The 22577-nt window shown below is 41.2% G+C and overlaps 2 protein-coding genes across 18 annotated transcripts in view; one reads left to right on the top strand and one right to left on the bottom strand.

Moving 5' to 3' along the window:
• The window catches only part of LOC129718844 (monocarboxylate transporter 12-like), a 473704-nt gene that overhangs the window by 327559 nt on the left and 123568 nt on the right, over nt 1–22577 (top strand). For 3 of the 14 annotated variants that reach the window (XM_055669983.1, XM_055669982.1, XM_055669981.1), the window contains exon 2: nt 4795–5564. The exons of 9 other annotated variants lie outside the window; for them this stretch is intronic. In XM_055669983.1, the coding sequence (XP_055525958.1) occupies nt 5153–5564 (412 nt within the window). In that variant the 5' untranslated portion in view covers nt 4795–5152. The remainder of the gene's footprint in view (nt 1–4794; nt 5565–22577) is intronic. 2 more of the 14 variants (XM_055669985.1, XM_055669984.1) reach the window with 1 other exon arrangement.
• On the bottom strand, nt 14589–21159 carry LOC129718847 (uncharacterized). 4 transcript variants are annotated; one of them, XM_055669995.1, is made up of 3 exons: nt 20272–21159; nt 19959–20206; nt 14589–16002 (listed from the first exon to the last, which is right to left on the bottom strand). In XM_055669995.1, the coding sequence occupies exons 2-3, from the start codon at nt 20185–20187 to the stop codon at nt 14864–14866; spliced, it is 1368 nt and encodes a 455-aa protein (XP_055525970.1). In that variant the 5' UTR covers nt 20188–20206; nt 20272–21159; the 3' UTR covers nt 14589–14863. The 4 variants fall into 4 exon arrangements, with proteins under 4 accessions (XP_055525970.1, XP_055525966.1, XP_055525968.1 ...); XM_055669991.1 differs by having other exon boundaries at nt 14589–19102; nt 19215–21159; XM_055669993.1 differs by having other exon boundaries at nt 19959–21159.

Genomic DNA, 22577 nt, shown 5'->3' with positions numbered 1-22577 from the left:
CAGTCGGCTGCTAAGTCTGTGTTTAAATAACCGAAGGCCAAGTTCCAAATCGGAATGCTGCACCCCCCAAGGCAAGGCAAGGTTTGCTGGGATCGACAGCTTAGAAGTAGCACTCCCAGGTATGATTTCCGAATGATTGTTACACGATATGACTTTTTCCATCCTTGCTTGCAAGGCCCATTAAGATCAAGCAAAAAATGAAATACAAAATAGGAATTCGTACCAGATTAGTCGGACGCAGGAGCGATTCAGCTACACCATCTCCTCCAACGATCGCTTAGGACGTGGGCCGACGCCAGATCCGGTCAAAGCGTTGTATCTTTACCATTATGGTATTTCCTGGTGAACGACGCAGCTTCCGCCTGGCACTTCGTACTATAAATTTTCCCGTTCATGGCCAGGCAATCAATCATCCTCAGACTCATGCTCATGCTAAATTTTCCCGTTCACGGCCAGTCCGGAGCGAAAGAAGAGCGACTTTGACATCCTCTTCTCGCTGATTGTCAGCCACAGCAGCACCTTCTTGGGGAACTTGGTATGTGAAATGAACTTCACCTCGGAGTTCACTTCCTTTGTGGGGGAAGAATAATACGAAATGCCGTCGTTTCTATCCAGGGTGGCTTAAGTCTCGTCGTCCATCTCCACAGCCACGTCACGAATCGCCGGGAAAATTGACTTGATCATCTAATTCAGACGCTGCCGCTTCGTTGCTGCCTGGAGCTCCGACATCAGTAGACGGGACTGCCGCTTCCTGACACGGAACATAGATCTGAGTTCACCAAGTACTTTTTCACTGTTTGGCTTGTTGCACCGACCTCTCGGCCAAACTCACGCAGCGATGTAGTCACTTTTTCCTCGGTCCTTTTTTTCAGCATCCTTTAGAGCTTCCTGTCGCCCAGGGTCGTCGGCTGTCCGGCACTGGGCTTTTTTTCAATGCTCTGATTATTGTCCAACAGTGGCAAATGTTGTAGAACGGGCGTATCCACCGTCCACAAAGTGTCACACGACGTAGAAGACCCGGAAGGTGTTGGATTATTTCAAGCGTAATCCGAACATTTCGATTCACGATCACAACGGGTACCATTAACAGTGAAATTTCCCGCACCGGAGAACGTTTCTGATGGACATGACCGCTTAGGATAAAGTTTTGAATTAATTTCTTGTGTCTGGATCTGATGTGTGTCTGAGCGAAACAAAACTATGAAAGAATAAATTTTATAGAATAAGCGTCAATATCCTGTACCATGAATCTCATTTATTTTCTGTAAAACAGACATAAAATACTATATCATTGAGCAAACAGGTGCTTCTGCTTTATTTGCTGTCACTTGGCGAGTAGATTTGGTTTTTCCTGCCAGTGATAATAAATATCGCTTTCGGACCACTCTGGCGCGCGCGTTAGAGAAGCGCCGCCAGTAGCCAACCCAAGTGGCACATGAACATAAAAGTGCTAAATAAGAAATACTACCGGCCGGAATGCGCCTCGAGGCGGAGAAGCAGCCAGTCAGTCTGATCGATGCCATGTTTCATTATAAAGATATTTCATCCTGCCCGTAGTCAACAAGTGGTCGCATCTACCCGGTCAAGTCCAAAGAGAATCATCTTACAAACAAATCACAATCATCGGGTGCCGTTTCACGCGTTCGCCATAAAAGTGATATTTATTTTAACGATTATTACATCTGCCGGCGACGGCAACGGCGACCAAGTGTGTGCTTTTCTTTTTCATTCTCCAAAGGGAATATTGCAAACGGTAACGGCCGGACGATTTTTATATTTTTTGCACATACTTAAAAGGTGCGTATATGAAAAAGTTCAGTACATACGGGCGCGACAGGATGGTTGACATATTGGCACTGTCCTGTTTCTGCTTCTGTTTTTTGGGAGAGCAATTGAGCACTATTAGAACGTTTCATCTGTCAAGCATTAAACACAAATTCCTAATTTCAATGTTATAATTATACGCACTCATCTGACATAACCCTCATGTCCGCTGTTTGTTTTTGTGCGAAAGATATCGATAGTAGGTATATCAAAAAGCGATATGCAGTGCCTCTAAATATGCTAAAATATAAATTTATTTTTTTTCATTGTTCATTGTTACGAGCTATCAATATTGTTTAACACAGTGAAAGAATATTCGAAATACTATATGTTTACCATCAGTTTCGTCTGTTCGTTACTCGTGCTAGTTTTGTTCCATATCCTTCGATTATGAATATTACATTCGGGAATTAACATCCGAGTCAAACTTCACCAAAACATCGATTCATCGTCAATAACAACATCTTTAAATGGTTTGTGAATACCATTAAGATAACAACACATCCAAGTCTGGGTCGATTGAATGAACCCCATAAATGGATTTCTCGACTGAGTTAAACAGGCGGAATGCCCATACATCACAAAAATTGTTGCCCGATATCGAATCTCGTTCCACTCTATTTCCAAGCACCAGCAAACCAATCAGAAAAAAGCGTCCGTGAATCTGTCGGAAATAATTGCTACCATCAATAACGACAACGATTGACTCTCTTTCTCTATCTCGCTCGCGGCCTATGCTCGCTTGTAAATACCTACATGTAAGAGCAGAGTGCTGTCAACGTCAATCGATCCGCTATGTCTCAAACTCATCGCTTGCAACGCTGAAAGTGGGCTGCAGAATGTCTTCCACGGTTGGCGCAAAAAAAAATCCTTTCTGCGGATTAGTGTGAAATTTGACGCTCCATGGGATGATGATGGCGATTAGGTGAGTTCCTTTCGCGATCACTTTCAGTTGTGGAGGCGTGTGGGGAACGGAATTGCTCCCTTTGGCTCAAATTACACGGCTTTTATGAAGCGTTTTTTTTTTCTCTTTTCAACACGTGTCAATAGAAATAATCCATGACATGTTCCGATTGGTAATACTGGCTGTAAAAGCAAGTGGTACGCTGATGAAAGCCAGGATGCCGACCTGTTGAGATTGATCTGACGTAAATAATTGGACCTGTCCATTTCATAAAATAACGTGAACATAGCTCAAGCCACAGGATAATAATTTGTCGCTCGCTAAATCTTTCAAAAGAACAATCTATGGTTGAAAAATATCGAAAGACTCACCCAAAAGTATAACAGAGATCCCGTTCAAAGACCAATCATTGCACCAATCCTACTTACTGATACCCGCTCGTATCCATATGTACCGAAATTCCATTTCCAATTCTACATTTGCCTTGTCGCCAGTTGATAATTTGTTTAATTTAATTTTCCTGTTCACCCCAAAAAAGTTGCGAAACTCACCAACTCGTTCTATAATATGGCCATAACTTTGTCGCACAACCAAACCAAACATTTCTTATTAGCAGAGGCCAATTTAACGACACTCCTTTCGCGTCTCACCGATTTGGACATGGACTTTTGAAAGAATTCCGCATGTTTACTGACAGTCTGACATTCTTGCATTAATCGAACCTGTTGGCAGTGCAGTGCTGTCATCCGACACCCTCATCCTTGTAGATATAGGCCATTGTTGCTTTGCGTCGATTACTTTGTTGCACGGGTCAAATTGATGTCACCTGGTTGCGCAGAATCATAGAATCTGTGGTACCTTACATGGTTCGACTGTGAAATGGCACTTTTTTGTACTATAACCAGGTATTATAGTCATACAGTTTGCACGTTCAATACTCTTCATATTTTCCCCGGCAGACAACTTTGATCAACAACAGTTTATCAACCTACTGTTCAATCAGTGTTGAAAAAGAGACCGTTTAAGGCACTGATCACAACAAACCAAAAATACAAGCTGCAGCTTTGGTAACTGGTTTTATTCATAATTCTTAATCGGTACTATTAAAATACATCAACAGATATACAAAACCCACACATTTTATTCATAGCATCGAGTCGATTTGTAACCAAAATTGTTTCGGATCATCATAAAAAGTGCTTCAAATATAGCACACCCAGCAGAAACATAAAAAACAACAGTATCGTATCGCCTGCCGTTTTGTACACTGTTATATTTACATAAACTTGAACTTTTTGGTTCGATCGATACGAAGAAAATGGACCAAGCCAAGTGTTACTTGCGATCTTGATCATTCCTTATGGGTGCCAATACTGACTGTACTGACATCGACGGACAGTAGTGCTGCGGCAGTCAATTTAATGGTAAAATTTGATTGCTCTTGATTGGAATAATTGCATTTCATTGCCCTCGGGCCTACTCCACTTGATTCTGAAGTGTCTGGTTGCTGCTGTGTGGTTTGAGGAATTATCCGAATACGTTGAATTTTTAATTCCGTTCGATCTGTCCGTCCTTAGCAGTTTTGACCCATGACAACTTAAGTAGCACTAGTAACAAGCATAGTCCATTATAATTTCATTAAAGTTTTCGTAATAGCTACAATTTGTTATTTAAATCACCCGCCATAATAAATGTTATATAACTCAAGGCAGCGAAATCCTTGATGTTAATATCATTAACTTGCCCTCGAGTATGATGCAAACAAGTAGAGGAACTTAATAATAGTGAAAATATGAGCACCAAATGGTTGAAGATCATGTGGTCCAACTAGCTGTACAGTTTCACCGTTGAAAACAGATTCAGTGTTTCCGAAAATGATGTTGCTGAGTGTAAATTAATAATTTCACGCCCTCATTTTTATCCAGTGATTGCCACTGTCCGACTGTGGGCGACAACTGAAATTGAAATAAGTAGCTATAGCAGCTCAGGTTCAGATCCAACACGGTTAGGTCCCTCCGGCCGAAGACCACTTTCGATCATCAACTTTGCATTTTATTTATTGATAGCGCCTGCAGTAACGAACGAATTTTCTCTTTCGCTCTCGCTTACCCTACGCCGCGGTCTTACCTTACCAGGATGACCGAGAAGCAAAAGCGCAATCTGGCTCTAATTCGCAAACGTAAAAATGCCGATTGCGATTCGCACCCGACGGTCGTATGGTGCAGTTAATTATAATAGCCACGATTTTGCCACCCAACCAAGGTGTGGAGGCCCCAAGTGATGTGAGTGATCGTAAGGGAGGGAAATAACCGTAAACGAAAACCAAAATGAGTGCATGTGAAACGGAAGCAAAGCTACGGGACAGAGCCGTAGAAAACGAATGAAGTCACAATAATTAGAAAGAAGAATCTAGAAAAATAGAGGATGTCCTTCTCATCGAATGACACCATGCGGCCATTGGCCCTGCAGCGATCACAGTCGTTGCCGCAGCTCAACTCGCGGGAAGATTCCGGAGTGGGTCTTAGTGGTAGCGGGTCCTGCGGCGGTATCAACAACATTGGCTACGAATCATCCGGGCATCACAGACATCATCGGCATCATCACCGGCACTACCGGCATGGCCAGGAGGTGAAAATACCGTACGGAACACGGCTGGTGGCCGACCTGCGACAATTGATGACCCTTAGGCAACACTACTACCCGGAAGGAGGCTGGGGATGGCTGCTGACAGTGATCGGTTTTACGATACACTGCATTTGCCATGGGTTGCATCTGTCGGCAGGAGTGCTTATGATGGAGATGGCCGCTATTTTCAACCAGCGATCGACTGCTGCAGGTGAGTGTGTTTTTTTGTGTTATATATTTTATTTTAAGGTAACCCACGGTCGGTTCTAAACTACGTCGACGTACTTTGTATTGTATTTTTCTCCATCAGGTATTTCAAAAATATCTTAAGGAACAATGTAAACCGTTAGTTAAACTTATTTCATCATCCAGAGCACTAATAGTGTTACACTTGCAATATAATTTGGATATTTTTTACCCCAGTTGAGGAATGATGCTCAGGAAAGATTGTTAGTAGACATAAGGTAACCTGTCGATAGCGGAACGTGGTGTTACACATAGACTATGAATAGGTTTGTTTTGCATGGTTTTATATGGTTTATTTTTTTTTCGAAAAGGTGTACTTATTATCTACAAGTTTGCCGAAGAAATCACACCGATTAACCAAACCTACCTCCAAAAATATAATGGGATCTTATGTCTGTGAATTGTAAGTAAAAGGGAAAAGAGCAGAATCATTTCAAATCGCCTGGAAATACGCGAAAATTTAATCGACCATTTTTGATTTGAATGAAACTTTGCACACGTATTTGGCTCAGCAAACTGAGCATTTTTCACAGGTGCAGAGATTTTTTACACCCATGAGTTACATTCTAAAAGGGCGTATGCCTTCTGGCATAGGTTTTATTCGAAGCATTGGAGCCCAGAAACCGTTGGTTGTATAGAAAAACTGTCTGAGAATGAGTTGTAGGAAATTACCAATGCACCATAAAAAAAATATACACTGTACAAAAAAAAATTTTTTTTGACCAAAAAAAACTAAAAATAAATATTAAATTTCAATTTAAAAAAAAAGTTGAATTTTTTTCTTATTTTTGTTTTAAAACTTGACGTTAATACGCAACTTTTAAAAAAATGATATGATATGCTTTTATTTCTTGTGTATAGAGAGAAAATAAAGGCAAAAGAGTCCCATCATTTCTTTCCAAGCCTGGAATTCATGCAAAAATTCTTAGAACTCATGGAAATATACAATATTCCACCTCATGAATATACAGTTGAATAAAACATACTTTTAGTTAAATCCTAGTTATTTACCTTAACCCTTTCCGACCGGGCCTATATAATTGCGTAGGTATAAGGTGACTTAAACAAAATTTTTAAAAACTTATATGGGCAGTTGTCCGGGGGATGTCAAAATCGCTAAAAATCTGTCCTCGTGGAATGTGGATGGCCTCTAAGTTGTAAGCTGAATTTGGAATCAGTTTCATCTATTCAGTTATATTTGTAATAAATTTTTTATTCACCCTGTTAGGCTAAATTTGAATCATTTTATTTTAGATTTCTTCTTCACGCTAGAATTACATAATTAATTTGAAATAAATGCAAGATAATTTTCTTTATTTTTTGTCAGAATTTTAGGCGCGGTCGCAGGCCATTTTAGTTAATTCGAAATACCTAGTTTGCTTCATCTGCTTTTTGAAGATATTTTCAATATATTTTGGATGATGAATTTATATTTTCTTCTGTTTTTTTTTTTTTTTTTTTGTACACAAGAACAGTCTTCCTTTTGCTCTTCTTGAACTTAAAGAAAAAACAATTATCTCCTCTCTTAACACCTGTAAGCTTACATTCAATGTGCTATTGAGAGAGCGAAGAGTTGAAGTTTCTCTAGCGAATAAACGCTTCCAATTTGACTGAGCAACAACAGCCCAATGAAACTCTTGTAAATAGCCCATGGGCACGCGCCAGATATGTGAAATGAATTGCTCAGTGAACATCTGAGAATTGTGTTCACATCGCGCTAAGGTGCAACAAAAACAATATAAAATCGAATGATCTGCAGAATACGCACGCATGGCGAGTTCTGGATCTTTCTATAATATTAAATCCAAAATCTGTTAGGAATGGGCTTCAATGTGAACCTACATGTTTTGTTCTCTGGCCGATTTCTTACTTAGTTACTGAGAAGCTAGTAGAAACTGCTCCCCCTTAAACTGAGAGAGAAAACAATTGTTCACCCAACGCGATGTTTGTGAGTGAACTCTACGGCTAAATATGGTTAATTACTCACTCTGTGTGAGAATGTCTATTTCTCCCGGCGTTTGACAGGTAGAGAAAGAAATTCGAGCAAAAATCAAGAGAATGGATACAGCCTTCCCAAGAAGTATTTTTCAGCCTTTTCTGTCTAAGTTTCGATCATATTTTATTTTAATTTTTTCTATCTAACTAAAACGGTTTGAACCATTATTTCCATTGTTGGCTTCCTAGTTTTTAAAGACGTTTTGCAACCATTTTGAGCTGAATTCGGAGTACATTCTTATTTATCCTTTTAAGCCTCTCGATGTATTTTCAGATATTTTAAGCTACTTTTGCGAGCGTTTTTATTCATTGTAAATTTAATTTATTATAGTTTTTTTTTTTTTTTCAAGTTATCAGACACTAATTTGAGATCACATGTTTACATATTTTATCTTGGTTTAGGAGTTTCTCCGTTGCTGCGAATATTTTTTTCCAGTTTGTAAATAATTTCTGCTGTGGCTCATTCGCTGATTTTTTTGCTTTCGTAAGCTTTTTTTTTCTATTTCAGGGTGCATTTTTCATTATTTTGCTACTGGGTTTTTTAGCTTTTAGAAGCGCTTCATTTAAATTGAAATTGATCTGTTTTTTGAACGCTTCTGGTTATTTTCAGCAAAGCTTGAAATAACGCACATATATTTTTCGGAAATGCTTCAAACTGGTTCCAGCTGAGTTCGGAGTTATTCTGGTTTCTTAAGTTAACCCTCTAGTGACCAAGTTAATTTCTAGACGGGTTCCGGTACAATCACTATGAATCATTATAAAAACTTTTTAAGTATTTATTAAAGCTTTTTAGAGGTTTGACTGAAGCCCGCCAAATGGCGGCATTGGGCACTAGAGAGTTAAAGTTTGAAATGCGTTTGATAATATATATGAAAATTTTCAAAACGAAAATCGGCTTCCATTTGTTGTGAATGATATGTAAATTTTATGTTATTATTTCCGTTTTCGGTCTCAAAAGTAGAAGTAGAGTTTAGAATAGGTTCGAACCGTTTCGAGGAAATTTTGTAACTCCTTTTCGTTTTTAATTTTTTCTTACCTTCGATACCTTCTTAGATTTTTTTTAAGGGGGGGATTTGTTAGTAGCTTAATTATTTATGATAAATTAAGTAAATAATGAGTATGTGTGTCCAATCACAAATGGTGACTTCTCAACACTGTTAGAAATTTGTAATTTTAATTGTTAGGATTTGTTTGCTTTCGCAATTAGGACTTATCATTCGTAAGGATTTAAACCTACTTGTCAGAAAAGGGGAAGTAAACTTACAACTAACTTAATTGCTAACTTATTGGCTATAAAGAGAGCTTATCGTAGCAATTGAGGATTGCAACGATTTTTGTCGGAAATTGTTAATAATTTTATTTGACATAGCTTCTAATGGTTCAACACCAGTAAGTCTATGAAATTCGAGTTTTTTAGATTTTTAATTTTTCTCTTAACATGTTTCACTTGAAGTTATATTCAAGATTATTTTATTTTCGACTTCTTCTGGATTCCAGGAATGTTTTTCAGCGTGAACTTTTGTATGCTTTGTTTCTGTAAATTTTTGATAGTAGCTTCCGGTCTTTTCCTGACGCTCAATTTACAAAAAAATTCCTGCAACGTTCAAAATCATTTTTGTTCTTAGTCTCTTCCAACTTCAAAGCCAATTACAGTAAAATTTGGAATCAATTACTGCTTTGTCCTTTTCATTAAGTGTGTTTCTCAGCCCTTTTAGGCTGATATTCAATGGTATTGTTTCCATTTATAACCTTTCTGTTTATCGTTATTTTTTGCTGATATTTTTTATGTACTTAGATGGCCGTACGTCCTAAGACATGGCCTGGATTTTTTATGTCTAATCACTAAATTACACAACCAAACGTTTTATATTTTTTCATTGTGAGAATATGTCAATATGGACAAATCACAAAGGTTGTATGCAAAGCCACGACCGCAAGGTTGACGTAGAACTACATAAGGTTGTTTGTTGCATTACGTGTATTGAATATGTTTAAAATTTTGTGCAAAAGAGGAACTGAAGTGCTACCGAATTTTAATTTGCACGTACAACACTGAACAGGAATGAAACAAACACTATGCGCAAAACGAGAAAATATTAAATCTTCCATAATTTGTTTGTTGTCCTTATAAACACTGTTGTTGTTCAATTTAATATCGGATTTAATGTTGATCGCATCTGTGTGCTACCCCGACAGAGGAGATTAAGGCATTTTTCTGATAACACAGTTGTAAGCTGTTTTTACACTGAAAACTTTGAAAGGCAGCATTCGAAATCGTTTGTGTGTTGTCAAAATACGGCAACTTTTCATTAGAGGAAGTGCTGGCTAATGTACCAACTACTGATGCTGTTCGCTACTACACAAAGGCAGCTTTTACTAGAGGAAGTGCCGCTGCATCAGCTAGCCCAAATATCGTTGCTGATACCACTACTGCTGCTGATGCTATCCGCTACCTTAGCTGCTACTGTTAGCTAAGGATTGTTGTAGTCGCTGTCTAAAACTAATATGAGTAGTTTCGGCTGAAACAGGCTCTTATATAGGACAAAAAGTACATTCCGAATTACTCGGTCTACAATTATGTCGACCGTGCTTGGGAAAGCAATCATATAACGGCCAATCGAGTCAATTGAAATTTGCGTTTCAATGAGAATTTACCATGTTCAATAATATAGTTGCTTGTCATATTGGGCTTTACAATTGTTAAGGTTTGATTGTTCAATAACATAATTTTCATGCAAATAATAAAAGCTGTTCGGCTGTTGTGCTTATTACTGAAGAAAAAGATAATTCCGTACGTTCTGAAACATTGTAGATGAAGTCAAGTTTAAAACTGTTCCAAATTTGAAGATGTAAATTGATTTAAGAGAGAATATTAACCCAGGTATTTATTCTATCCCGAAAAGGACAATTTGCTGTTTAATTCAATATCAGATAAGATGCCGAACATTGAATTAAATGCCGGTAAACACTCAAAACTAGACGGCTCAAGTGTTTTAAACGCCAGCTTTCCAGAACGTTGGTGTGTTGTCAAAATGAGGCAACTTTTCAATTGATGCATTTACTAGTCCTCGCTATCGCACAGAGACAGCATTTCACTAAAGGAAGTGCCCCATTGCATCAGCTGGCCCAGCTACTATCGATGCTGAGACCCGCTGCAACTACTGCGCTATCCGTTGCCATGCCGCAGCTGTGACCGCTATCCACTGGTATTGATATCCGCTTCACTTCACCTCGCATCACATCCAATTTTGTTCGATTATACTATTGGAGGGAACATCCTTCCCAGAGTTACTGAAGTGTCCGATCTGAGAGTAATACTGGATGTCAGAATGTGTTTTGACTCTCACCGAGCGGCGATCATTTCCAAAGCAACACGAAGGATTTTTCGGATTTCCAAGATTGCGAAGGATTTTTCGGACCCCCTGGAAGTCATCGTCCGTCCAATTTTAGAAAACGCGTCAATCGTGTGGTAACCGTATCAGGTTTCGTGGAGTCTCAGAATTGAACGTGTTCAGAAACGGTTCATCCGTTTGGCACTGAAAAATCTGCCTTGGAGAAATCCTGATAATTTGCCACCATATTCTGACAGATGTCGGCGACTGGCCCTCGACACACTGGAACGACGAAGGAAACTTCAACAAGCGCTGTTCGTGGCAAAAATATTGCACGGTGAAGTTGATGTCCCCACTCTGCTTGAAAAATTGAACTTTCGTGTACCAAACAGGACTCTTCGGAATACAACGTAATTGCAGCCAATCTTCCATCGGAACATGTTTGGTCAAAATATACCGATCTCAGCAAGTATACGGACGTTTACGGCTTTGGAAGAGCACTTTGATTTCAATAAGACTACTGGACGATTCGCACATAGGCTTAGATCTGTGATACTTTAGATTATTTTTTTCATGAAGACTTTATTTGTCAGACGAATTATACCAAATACAAATACAAATTCTTCTGCTGCTGCTAAGGAAGTACTGCTGTTGTCGCTGTCTGGAAATAACATGAGCAGTTTGGCCGAAACAGGCTCTTATATAGGCCAAATAGCATATTTCAAATTACTGGGTCTATTATTTTGAAGAATCTTAGAAGATTTTCCAACCTTTTGCTGCGAGAACAAAGGAAATCCATCAAAAACTAACCGATTTATTAGTATTTGAAATTGGACATATTTTTCACTTTTTCCGGTTTTAGATTTTCATATTACATCCCTATGCAGCCGAACTTCCTGAGAGACGAAGTTCTACGTCAAAACATGGGGGGAGAGGGTTTTGTCAATGTCCACGAAGGAGGAGAGAGGGTCTAAAATCACGATTTCTCTGTCCACGTGGATATGGACTGCCCCTAATCAGAAATAAATGGCGCTTCCTTATTTTTGCTAATACACTTCAACGATAAATCGAGCATGTATTGTTTTCCAGGAGCAATCTCTTAGTTCTCAATCACAATGATTGAAAAAAATCTCAGTACCAATATTCCGCAAAAAAAAATCGCATGACTTTCCGAACTACAAATAATCTGCTAGAACGACAACCATACACTCCGCCTAACGACAGATATATTCATCATCACCGCCACTTGTCCCAGCTGGTGGTCTACGATGAAAACCATGCATTATGTTATGTTTCGTGAAACTGCTGTCGCTGCTGAAAATGAATAACGTACACCAATAATAGCCTCCGGGGAGGCAGGCCGCCCCTTCCGTACCGTTCTGTCGGATTGACTTGCTAGCTGAGTGGACTGGCGCATAGGATTTATGGAAATTCGAACATTTAAATAATAATCAGATGGAATTGAATGCACCGCTCGAGTCGTGTACGTGATAGCACGCCATAACGGCGTGCCATTCCATGCTTAGCCGTAGATCAAAATGTGGCAAAACATAGCCGGTAATGAATGGAGTCTCTAGCTATCATTGCAAGACAGTTTGCAGTTGATTAAATTTAATTTCTCGAATAGGGCGAAGTGAAGGTAAACAAATGTGGTACGGTGATGCAACGCAAATTTGAGCTTGAGCAGCGCTCAAAACAAACAATAACAAAAAAAGTATCTTTTAAATAAATTTTATAGCTGTTCAAAGCGGTACGTAGCATAACGGATAGAGAAAATCGTTGAGAAGAAAAATATAGAAAAAAAATGTGCTGTTCATAACTTATAAATATAGAGGCACCGTTTCAGAGCGTAGGAAGTCATATGCCAACGCTAGTTCCTCTGCAGTATATCAACCCGCAAAAAGATGGTCGAATATAGCACTTATAACACTATGCAGCTGTGTGTGATAGAAATACAAAACGTAGCAGCTGATATATTTATGGTTCAATGAAAGAAAAACATTTCTATCAAAAAGGCGACTGCAGGTGGTTTGAAATTAAATTTTGACTCAGTCCCGAATGTCACAAGGGCTTCCGTTCTTTGCTGTTTGGTAACCCAATGCAGTGTAATGATTTAATACCACCTCTTTCTTTTAATATCACGTATTTTAATAAATTCTACCATATGTATTTGCTCAATTTCTTCAACTGTCTTCACCACTTTTGGGATGTCTTAGAAGATGCAATGCTAGTGTATTTTGCGGGTTGGGGGTCACCTCATACCACTTCAGCTAGAAGATCATTGGAACGATCTTTTGTGTTCGGCAAATGCAGGTTCCCTGGAGTCTGTTTGAGCTTCACCTCAACATAAATTTCGTTGTCCATTACGCTGCAGTATGATTTCGTCAGCTGTTGGACATATAACTTTCGGGTACGGCTTTTTGCGACCATATTCTGCCTCACATAACGGTTTGGACCTTTTGTACTATAGTCTTGCTCAGATGGAGTTATTCGCCTCTTCTCGAAAGGATGCGTTCGGTTTCCGACCCTAACTCCGCACTTGTAATCCTTTGTCACTATACGGACGACCTTTTTTCGAGATCTTTGCTTCCGATCGACAGTCAGATGTTCATCGACCCGTTTTTTGATTCCAGAAACCGTGGAATTCACGATTCTCAACTTTTCTCTGATGTCACCATGAGACAAATTGGTATTCTCGAAGTACTCGTGCAAAACGTTTTTGCGAATTTCGACGACATTTCGCTGATATTTACCTACACAGTGTCATGCTACTGCACGCTAAACTATCTCTACTGAAAATTTCTATTATTTTACCTAACGACTGTAGCACTTTGTACGGATTTTATCACGTACACACTTTCAATAACGTTGTACTCTTACTCAGGGAAAGCATGTCGTACTTGTTATGACATACGCATTGCCTATGTTTTTGTGGTTCTCCGTGCTTCCATACTTTACATTTGTTGTAACGATTTGTCACCGGCCAACGCCGAACAAAGCATAGATATCCCGTAAGCAAAGCAAAGCCTTGGTGCTACATTCCGACTCGGAACTCGACCTTTCGTTTATTGTACACAAACTTTGCAGCCAACTGTTGAGTGTACAGGACAGTTGCGGGGCATAGATTGCGGATTGCATTAATGTCTTATAGACAGAACTAAAACAAAATTAAGTTGATGCGTGGATATTAAACTACCGACGGTCGTTCTACATTTATCTACGAGCGAAAACCTACTGCGACGCACACTAACGAAGCGAATTAAATAAAAGTGTTGACCGTTGACAAGCCTGGTCCAGGGATTCCCAAATCGTGCTTGGCGACTCTTTCACAAGTGCTCCACGGCCTTTTAAATAAAAACAAAAGCAGGCTTCAAAGAACAGGTATTTTCTCTGTCAGCTTTCCAGATCCTCGGCAGAATACTTTCTTGTTAGAAGCGAACCAGCCAAAAACTGAAAGCCTAGAGAGGCTTAAAAATATCCTAGAACAATATGTTGGGGCAGGTCGAGGTTCACCGTTGTTGGTTGGTGGGAATTCTTTATCCCAAATTAACAATTGTTGGCCTGAACGCTAATCAGCAGGCCACGTATAGTTCTTTTCCTAAATGAGACACCGTAGTGAAACGATATCACAAAAGTAACTTTATTTTTTAACTACACTTGGTATATTTCGAGCAATAAGGGGACTGTGGCAAAGCTGATCTATACTTATCGGATGTCGCTTATCAACTGAACTGGTGGCGACGATCACGATCTAGCATCGACGCCACGATCGAGCAATTAATAATTGAGAGAGAGAGAATTAACTTCAATGATGATGGGTTCGGATCACATGATCGAACAAACTAATTAATCTAAATCAAACATAGCCGCCACCTTTGAAATCTACAAATTTCAAACTATTTCTAACTTAATTCTATCAAGATTGGGTAACTTAATGCTAATTTTCATTACCTGGAAGCTGTGCCGTGGACTCATCCGGCAGTAAACATATCTTCGTTATGGGTCTGGTGAACTCTCCCTTTGGTGTTCGCAGTGTGACAACGCGTACAAGATTGTCCTTTCCAGGATGCACTGCAATGATGCGGGCGAGAGGCCAACGAACAGGATGCTGGAAGTCATCTACTATGACTGCTAATCTACCAGGTCGAATCTCAGTATTTGGGCTGTGTCCGCAGGTATCCCGTTGGAGCTCTTGGAGATACTCTGTCCTCCAGTGGTGCCAAAATTGTTGAAACAACTGCTGCAATCGTTGATAGTGGTCGAGACGGGTAAGCGGGATCCTGCTTAAGTCAGGATCGGGTACGGCATGCATGCTTGTTCCAATCAGGAAATGACCAGGTGTAAGTGCTGTGCAGTCATTTGGGTCTTCAGACATTGGAACGATTGGCCGCGAATTCATTGCAGCTTCGATTTCGGCCAGAACTGTTGACATATCCTCGTAGGACAAACGGGATCCACCAAGCTGTCGATACAGTTGAGATTTGGCAACCTTTACTGCTGCCTCCCAGAGCCCTCCAAATGGTGGTGCTTTTGGCGGGTTCAGGTGCCAAATGATCTCTTCACTGACACAAGCTTGACTAATTTTCTCGACTTCTCTCGGGTTGGATAACATCTGGTACAATTCGTGGAGCTCATTCTTAGCTCCAATGAAATTCTTCCCGTTGTCGGAGTGCAGATGCGCTGGTCGGCCACGACGTGCAACGAAACGGCGAAGAGCTGTAAGGAAGGCTGGCGTCGAAAGATCACCCACGAGTTCCAGATGAACTGCTTTTGCCGCAAAGCACACAAACAAACAAATGTATGCCTTTGTAGGTGAGGCTCGTTTGTGAATTGCCTTTAAGTAAATGGGTCCGGCATAGTCTACGCCAGTTACGGTAAATGGTCTACTTGGTGTTATTCGGGCTGCAGGAAGTTGACCGATCTGCTGATGAATTGGGGCGGGATTTGCTCGGGCGCATTTGAAGCAGTTGCGTCGACGACCGTTCACCGGCCAATATTCCTCGCGCATGACGGCGAGTGTAACGTTGCCGCCACCATGTACCAATTTTTCGTGAATGGATTTGGCTATTAGCTTGGCTAAGGGATAGAAACTGGGAAGTAATGCTGGGTGTTTGGATTCATATGACATTGAAGCAAATCTAAGCCGCCCTCCCACTCTCAAAACACCTTTATCGTCTAGAAATGGGTTCAAAAGTCTAAGTGAAGATTGCCTTTTCACTGGTTTTCCATGTTGAAGGTCTCGCAATTCATCTTGGAAACAATCAGTCTGCGCTAATTGAACTAGCAATGTTTTCGCTTGGGAGAGATTTTCCACACGAAGCTCGGTGCTTGGTTTCGGACCAGTGACAACCATTGGATAAGTTCGTGTTTTTGAACGGATGTTATTGACGAATCTCAGACCATGTGCTACAACACGAACTAACCGATTAAAATTTGAATATCGCTCAAAGAGCGGCTTGTATTTCTGCACTATGCAAACGACTGCAGAAAGCATTGTTTTTCGCTCGGTCTCTGCATCCTGTGTTTCGAGGTATTTGAAGGCAAGCCAGTCCCTTTCAGCATGGGAGAGCCATTCTGGCCCTTTCTTCCAGAGGTTACTCTGCAAAAAGTCATCTACGTGCATACCGCGGGAGAGAAGATCGGCAGGATTGTGTGTCCCAATTATGTGGTTCCATTTTCCCCCATGAGTCGTCGTCTGGATTTCCGACACTCTATTTGCGACAAACGTTTTCCAATTACTTGGAGGCGATTTAAGCCATTGAAGGGTTACGGTGGAGTCGGACCAAAAGAATTAACTAGACGTCTTGAAGTCTAGGGCATCTACGGGTCGAAGGTACAGACGAGCAGCAACGACAGCTGCTGCCAATTCCAATTTAGGCAGCGAGAGGTGTTTTAGAGGCGCAACACGAGCTTTTGCGGCTAATAGCTGGACACTTATTTTACCGGTCGAATCTGTAGAACGTACGTAAATGCATGCCCCATATGCAGCTTCCGACGCATCAGCAAAGGTGTGAAGTTGTACCTCGGAATCCAGCTGGAACGCGTATCTATCGATTCTAAATTCTGACAGTCGAGGCAGCTGGCGATAAAGTTTTTCCCATTTTATCTTTAATGCATCTGGTACAATATCGTCCCACGAACACACTGTCAGCCAAAGCTCTTGCATCAGTATTTTGCCGCGAACAACTATTGGCGCTACAAGCCCCAGCGGATCAAATAATTTTGATATCGCAGAGTGGATGGATCGTTTTGTCACCCGGGTAATGTCTTGGTTCACGTGGCAATCGAACCGGAATTGATCTACTGCAGGTTCCTACAAAATTCCCAACGTTTTCACAGCTTCTTCCGGATCAAATTTATGGGCAGACTGGGTTCCAACTTGATCAGCGCTCAGTCCCTCTAGTAGTTCTAATCTGTTCGAAGTCCACTTTCGAATAGGAAATCCTCCTTTCCACAACAGCTCAGTCAGTTCATCACGCAGTCTCGTTGCTTCAGAAATAGAATTTGCGCCACCAATAAAATCATCAACGTAGAACGATTTCCGCAGCGCTGCCTCGCCGATAGGGTAGGATTGTCCTTCGTCTTCTGCGAGCTGCTAGAGCGTTCGGGTTGCCAGAAATGAAGATGGACCCAAGCCATAAGTTACCGTTGCAAGTTCGTACGTCAAAATCGGTTCGGAAGCGCTAGAGCGCCAAACAATTCGTTGGAGAGGCATATCATCGGGGTTAATGAGTACCTGACGGTACATCTTCTCAATATCTGCGATTAAAGCGACCGGATACTTTCGAAAACGGATAACCAAAGTCAACAAGTCATCCTGTATAACTGGTCCTACACAAAGAGCATCATTCAATGCATATCCTGATGACGTTTTGCAAGATCCGTCAAATACAACGCGGGTCTTCGTAGTGGTACTTGCTGCTTTGATTACAGGGTGGTGGGGGAGGTAGTACTCTTGGGCTTCTGTACCAATTTCTCAAATAAGGCGCATGTGACCCAGGGAGAGATATTCCTTCATGAACTTTTCATAATTTTCTTTCAGCTGCGGATCGTTGCAAAATCTACGTTCGAGTAGCGAGAACCGGCGTAGTGCCGTAAGTCTAGATTCACTAATCATATCGTTAAAGTCTGGGCGTTTAGGATAACGTACAACATACCTCCCATTTTTGGTTCGAGTAACGGTAGTTTGAAAATAGTCTTAACAAAATTTTTCTTCGGTTGACAGTAAGGACCCAGCGGATAGTTCTTCAATTCGCCAAAAGCGTTCCATACTCTCCTCTAGAGAGTTCAAAGAGACGGTCACCGTTTTGCAGTTAACGGAATCGATGCTCGATTCCGTTAACTGCAAAACCGCTCGATTCGTGAAGATGAGCTTCACCAGCTACTATCCACCCAAATACACTGTCGACTAGAACCGGGAGAGTTTGCTGTAATTGTATACGAGCTGCAGAAGGGAAGCACTCAAAGAAATATTGCGAGCCCAAAATTATATCAATTCCGCCAGAGCGGTTCAAGCTGGGATCTGCTAGAAAAATATCATTGGGAATGTTCCAATCATCCACTGGAATGGTTTTTGCAGGAAGGTTTGAAGTCATTCTTCTCAAGATTGTAAAGGTCACTTCCTTTGAAAAATTACCCTTTCGAGAGCGAATTTCAGTGGATACTGATTCAGTCGAGTGCTCAGGTTTCTCACCAATTCCTTGCACTAAAACATTAGCACGTTTGCGCTTCAAGCGCAGCATTTGTACTAACCGGTCGGATATCAAATTGGGTTGTGATCCGCTATCTAGCAAAGCACGGGCGTATTGTTCCTTTCCATATGCATCTACGACACACAGAACCACGGTTAGCAGAAAAACGGTAGGTGATGGATCTTGAGTGACATTACTGTGCTGCTTATCAGTCGGTGGGGTGGTAGCTGAAGCACTATTCATATTCGCGGTAATCATTGGGTTGAGGGATATTTGCCATCGCAGAAGAACCCGGACCGGATTCTTGGCTATTTTGTCCATAACTATTGGAAAATCCAGAATGCAATAGGGAATGGTGTCGCTTTCTGCACACTCTGCACGTATAGTTTGAGGTGCAGTTTCTGGCAAAGTGGTCTCGGCGGAAGCAGTTGACACATAACTTTTTCGAGTTGACTAAACGCAGTTTTTCAGCAACCGGCATGTTACTGAAACGGGGACAATTTACAAGCAGGTGTCGGTTGTCGCAGGCATGGCACTTAGGAGAAACATTTTCAGTTGCAGAATGGGATGACATCTTAATAGGAGGAAAATATTTACGTGACACGGAGCCGTTCATATGCGCTGCAGACGTTGATTGAGCGGCATGGTTATTAACAGAGATCGATTCCAGTACTCTAATTCGCTTTTCCAAAAAATCCACTAAACAACTGTAGCTCTGATCCTCGACAGTAGCAGCATGACTTTCCCAAGCCTTGATCGTGTCGTTGTGCAACCTTGTACATAGAAGGTGCTCCAACAGCGTACTCCATGCATCAGTTGGTTCACCAAGCTGCTGCAGAATTTTAATGTGACGTTGAAATTCATCCAAAGTAGAATGCAAAGCTACTGCGTTCTCGGTTTTCATTCGCGAAATGTCCAATAAATGGAGGTGTCTTTTCTTCAACAAGTATTCGTTGGAGTAGCGACTAATCAATGACTCCCAAGCAAGGGGATAGTTCGCTGCACTAATTGAGATAGCTTCAATCAGCTGTGCTGCTTCACCTCTAACAGCAGCACGGAGGTAATGAAATTTCTGGATCACTGGCAACTCATCATTGTCATGAATGAGTGCTAAAAACGTATCATGAAACGTTAACCATTGCTTATAATCACCGTCGAATTCAGGAAGCGAGATAGTTGGCAACTTCAGACTAGACAAGGTGAACGACGTACGAGAGGGGATATCTAAAGGGCGGTTGGGTGGAGGCTGAATCGGAAGAGGCAGTTTGTATGTAAGGTTTGCTTTAATTCTAAAAAGCATTGGCTCATATGATGCACGAAATTGTAAATTGGTAGCCTTACCCTCGTTGGTAGTTTCCAAATCTTCGAGCGCAGGTTGAGTTTCTTCGAGCGATGCCCTCAGCACGTTCAAACTTTCCAAACGAAGTGGCACCTCGAGCTCATCCCGCCCAGCTTCGTATTTAACGATGAATTGTTCTGCTCGTCCCAGCTGTGCTAACATTGTTGTTCTTCTAGTATGGAGCTGCTCCTTTTTGCGTAGAACATCGGCGCCAATATCAGCTTGACTCATCGTGCAGATCGAGAATTACCTGTCAACAATTAAGACCAGGTAGACCTGGATGCGAACAAATAGTGCATTTGGAATGGTACTAACCTTTCACAAGGCTTTTCGTGCCTTGAATTTATATATATATCAGTGACAACTGCGACAATTGAAGCCTAGCGTGGCTCAAATCTAATACTGTATATCAGCCGCCACCGTGTAACGTGTGGGTAGGATTGCGGCCAGCAAAATAATGAAATTCAATTGATGTCTTCTTCTATTAGCTTTGAAACTGATATCAAAGTGCTCAATTGCGGTAGTATGGGATGTGATCGTCTTCGGCGGGTCAAAGTCTCAGCAACGGCCGAGCAATTAATGCATGCAACGGGAAAGGAAAAATATCTAAAAGCACCTACAGATGCGCTTACGATGATTGGACAGGTACTTTACCTAAGACCAGTTAAATTAGGCCTTGTATAATCAATTAATCGATGAAACAATTCAGCATACACAGGCAATCCACGTGAGTGGCAAATCCAAGCGAAGTTCGTGAAATATGCAATGGCGCCAATCTCGTAGCACAAAGGCGTCGCACGAACGATGGCGTCGTAAAGGCCTATGGCGTAGTACAGGTCGAAAAATCACACTGACGCCGGTGTCGGCGTGGGAACGGTATTCGGGAGGGATATTTGGTGAAGCTGCTAGCACACAACTTCGACCGACGAATGGGCTGGATCGGAACGGTGCAGACCTCAATCCTGGTCACGGCACCAGAAAATATGTTGGGGCAGGTCGAGGTTCACCGTTGTTGGTTGATGGGAATTCTTTATCCCAAATTAACAATTGTTGGCCTGAACGCTAATCAGCAGGCCACGTATAGTTCTTCTCTTGAATGAGACACCGTAGTGGAATGATATCACAAAAGTAACTTTATTTTTTAACTACACTTGGTATATTTCGAGCAATAAGGGGACTGTGGCAAAGCTGATCTATACTTATCGGATGTCGCTTATCAACTGAACTGGTGGCGACGATCACGATCTAGCATCGACGCCACGATCGAGCAATTAATAATTGAGAGAGAGAGAGAATTAACTTCAATGATGATGGGTTCGGATCACATGATCGAACAAACTAATTAATCTAAATCAAACACAATATATTATGCATCTGAATTTTTGAATCAATGAGAAAAACTTTCTCAGTTTACTCTTTAATTAAAAAATGCACGTGCTCCGTCAAATATTTTGGCTTAAAAAGTGCTCCGCCGAGCAGCAGATATAGGAACCATTGCTCTATATTTGACAGACTAGAGCAGGGGTACGCATGATCTTGTTCTCTCCAGTGCCTTTCAGAACAACTAAGTTGGTTTCTTATAAACGTCTTGTGCATGATGCATTTGGTACGAGAGACGCAGTTTAACAGTCCGCAAGGTCTTGTGGATCTCACAATAGGCATTTATTATCTAACAAAACCAATGATTCGAGGTACACAACTTTGTCAACCATCTCAAACTCATTTCCGTCAATTACTGAATACATTATTACCTTTGCGAGCAGACACTTGATCATCGACGTGTTCACCGGCGATCCAACCTTTTCTGTCTCACGTTTCAGCTTGGTGTACTGTTTAGCAACCGCCTGAAACGTCCGTTAAGGTCTAAGTCATCAGCGAAGCAGATGACATGGCTAGATTTATCGAGGATCGTGCCCCGCAGGCCAAAGTCCGCATATTTAATAACACCTTTAAGAGCAATGTTTAACAGGGAGCAGACATGACTGTTATCTTGTTGAAGTCCTTTGCGTGTTTCAAATGCAGTTCTGTACACCATTCATCTTGGCCTTGATCAGTCTTGCTGGTTTCGTAGGAAAACCATCGCTTGTATAGAAGTGAGGCATACAGTAGACATCTGGGCATATTTCACAATAGACTAACGATTCTGGTCGCAGTGAAAAAGTTCATACCTACAAGCAAAAATCCCCATCCCGGCCCAGCTTGATAGGCTCCGTTGCAATGCCATTCCTTACAGCGGATATATTGTTCTTGAACGCGAAGCTCTTGGTAAATTTGCAGACTTGCAGGACGATATGAGACTGAAGAACGCAGTCTCGTGAAGTAAAACTTGTATCTGAAATTTTTATGGGAGGGGGGTGTGGTGCGTGAAGTGTTCGTCTTTCGAGGCTATCAACGAATCAAGCCATTTTTCGATGTCTGCATAATATCAGCCACATCATTTTACAAGTGAACAGAACAACTAATAATCGAACGACGCAATATCTGAAGGACATGGTTCTATGTAAGTTTTGACGACTTTGACATTATGAGGAGGAGCATTGTCATTCAGTAAAATCACTCTTTTGTGCCTATGCGCGATCTGAGGCCGTTTTTCACGCAGCGCTAGGCTCAATCATATCAAT

Source organism: Wyeomyia smithii, chromosome 1 (genome assembly GCF_029784165.1).
Source record: "Wyeomyia smithii strain HCP4-BCI-WySm-NY-G18 chromosome 1, ASM2978416v1, whole genome shotgun sequence".
In the NCBI taxonomy this organism is placed as follows: domain Eukaryota; kingdom Metazoa; phylum Arthropoda; class Insecta; order Diptera; family Culicidae; genus Wyeomyia; species Wyeomyia smithii.
Note: the sequence above shows the minus strand (reverse complement) of the source record. Positions and strands in the feature narration are given on the sequence as shown.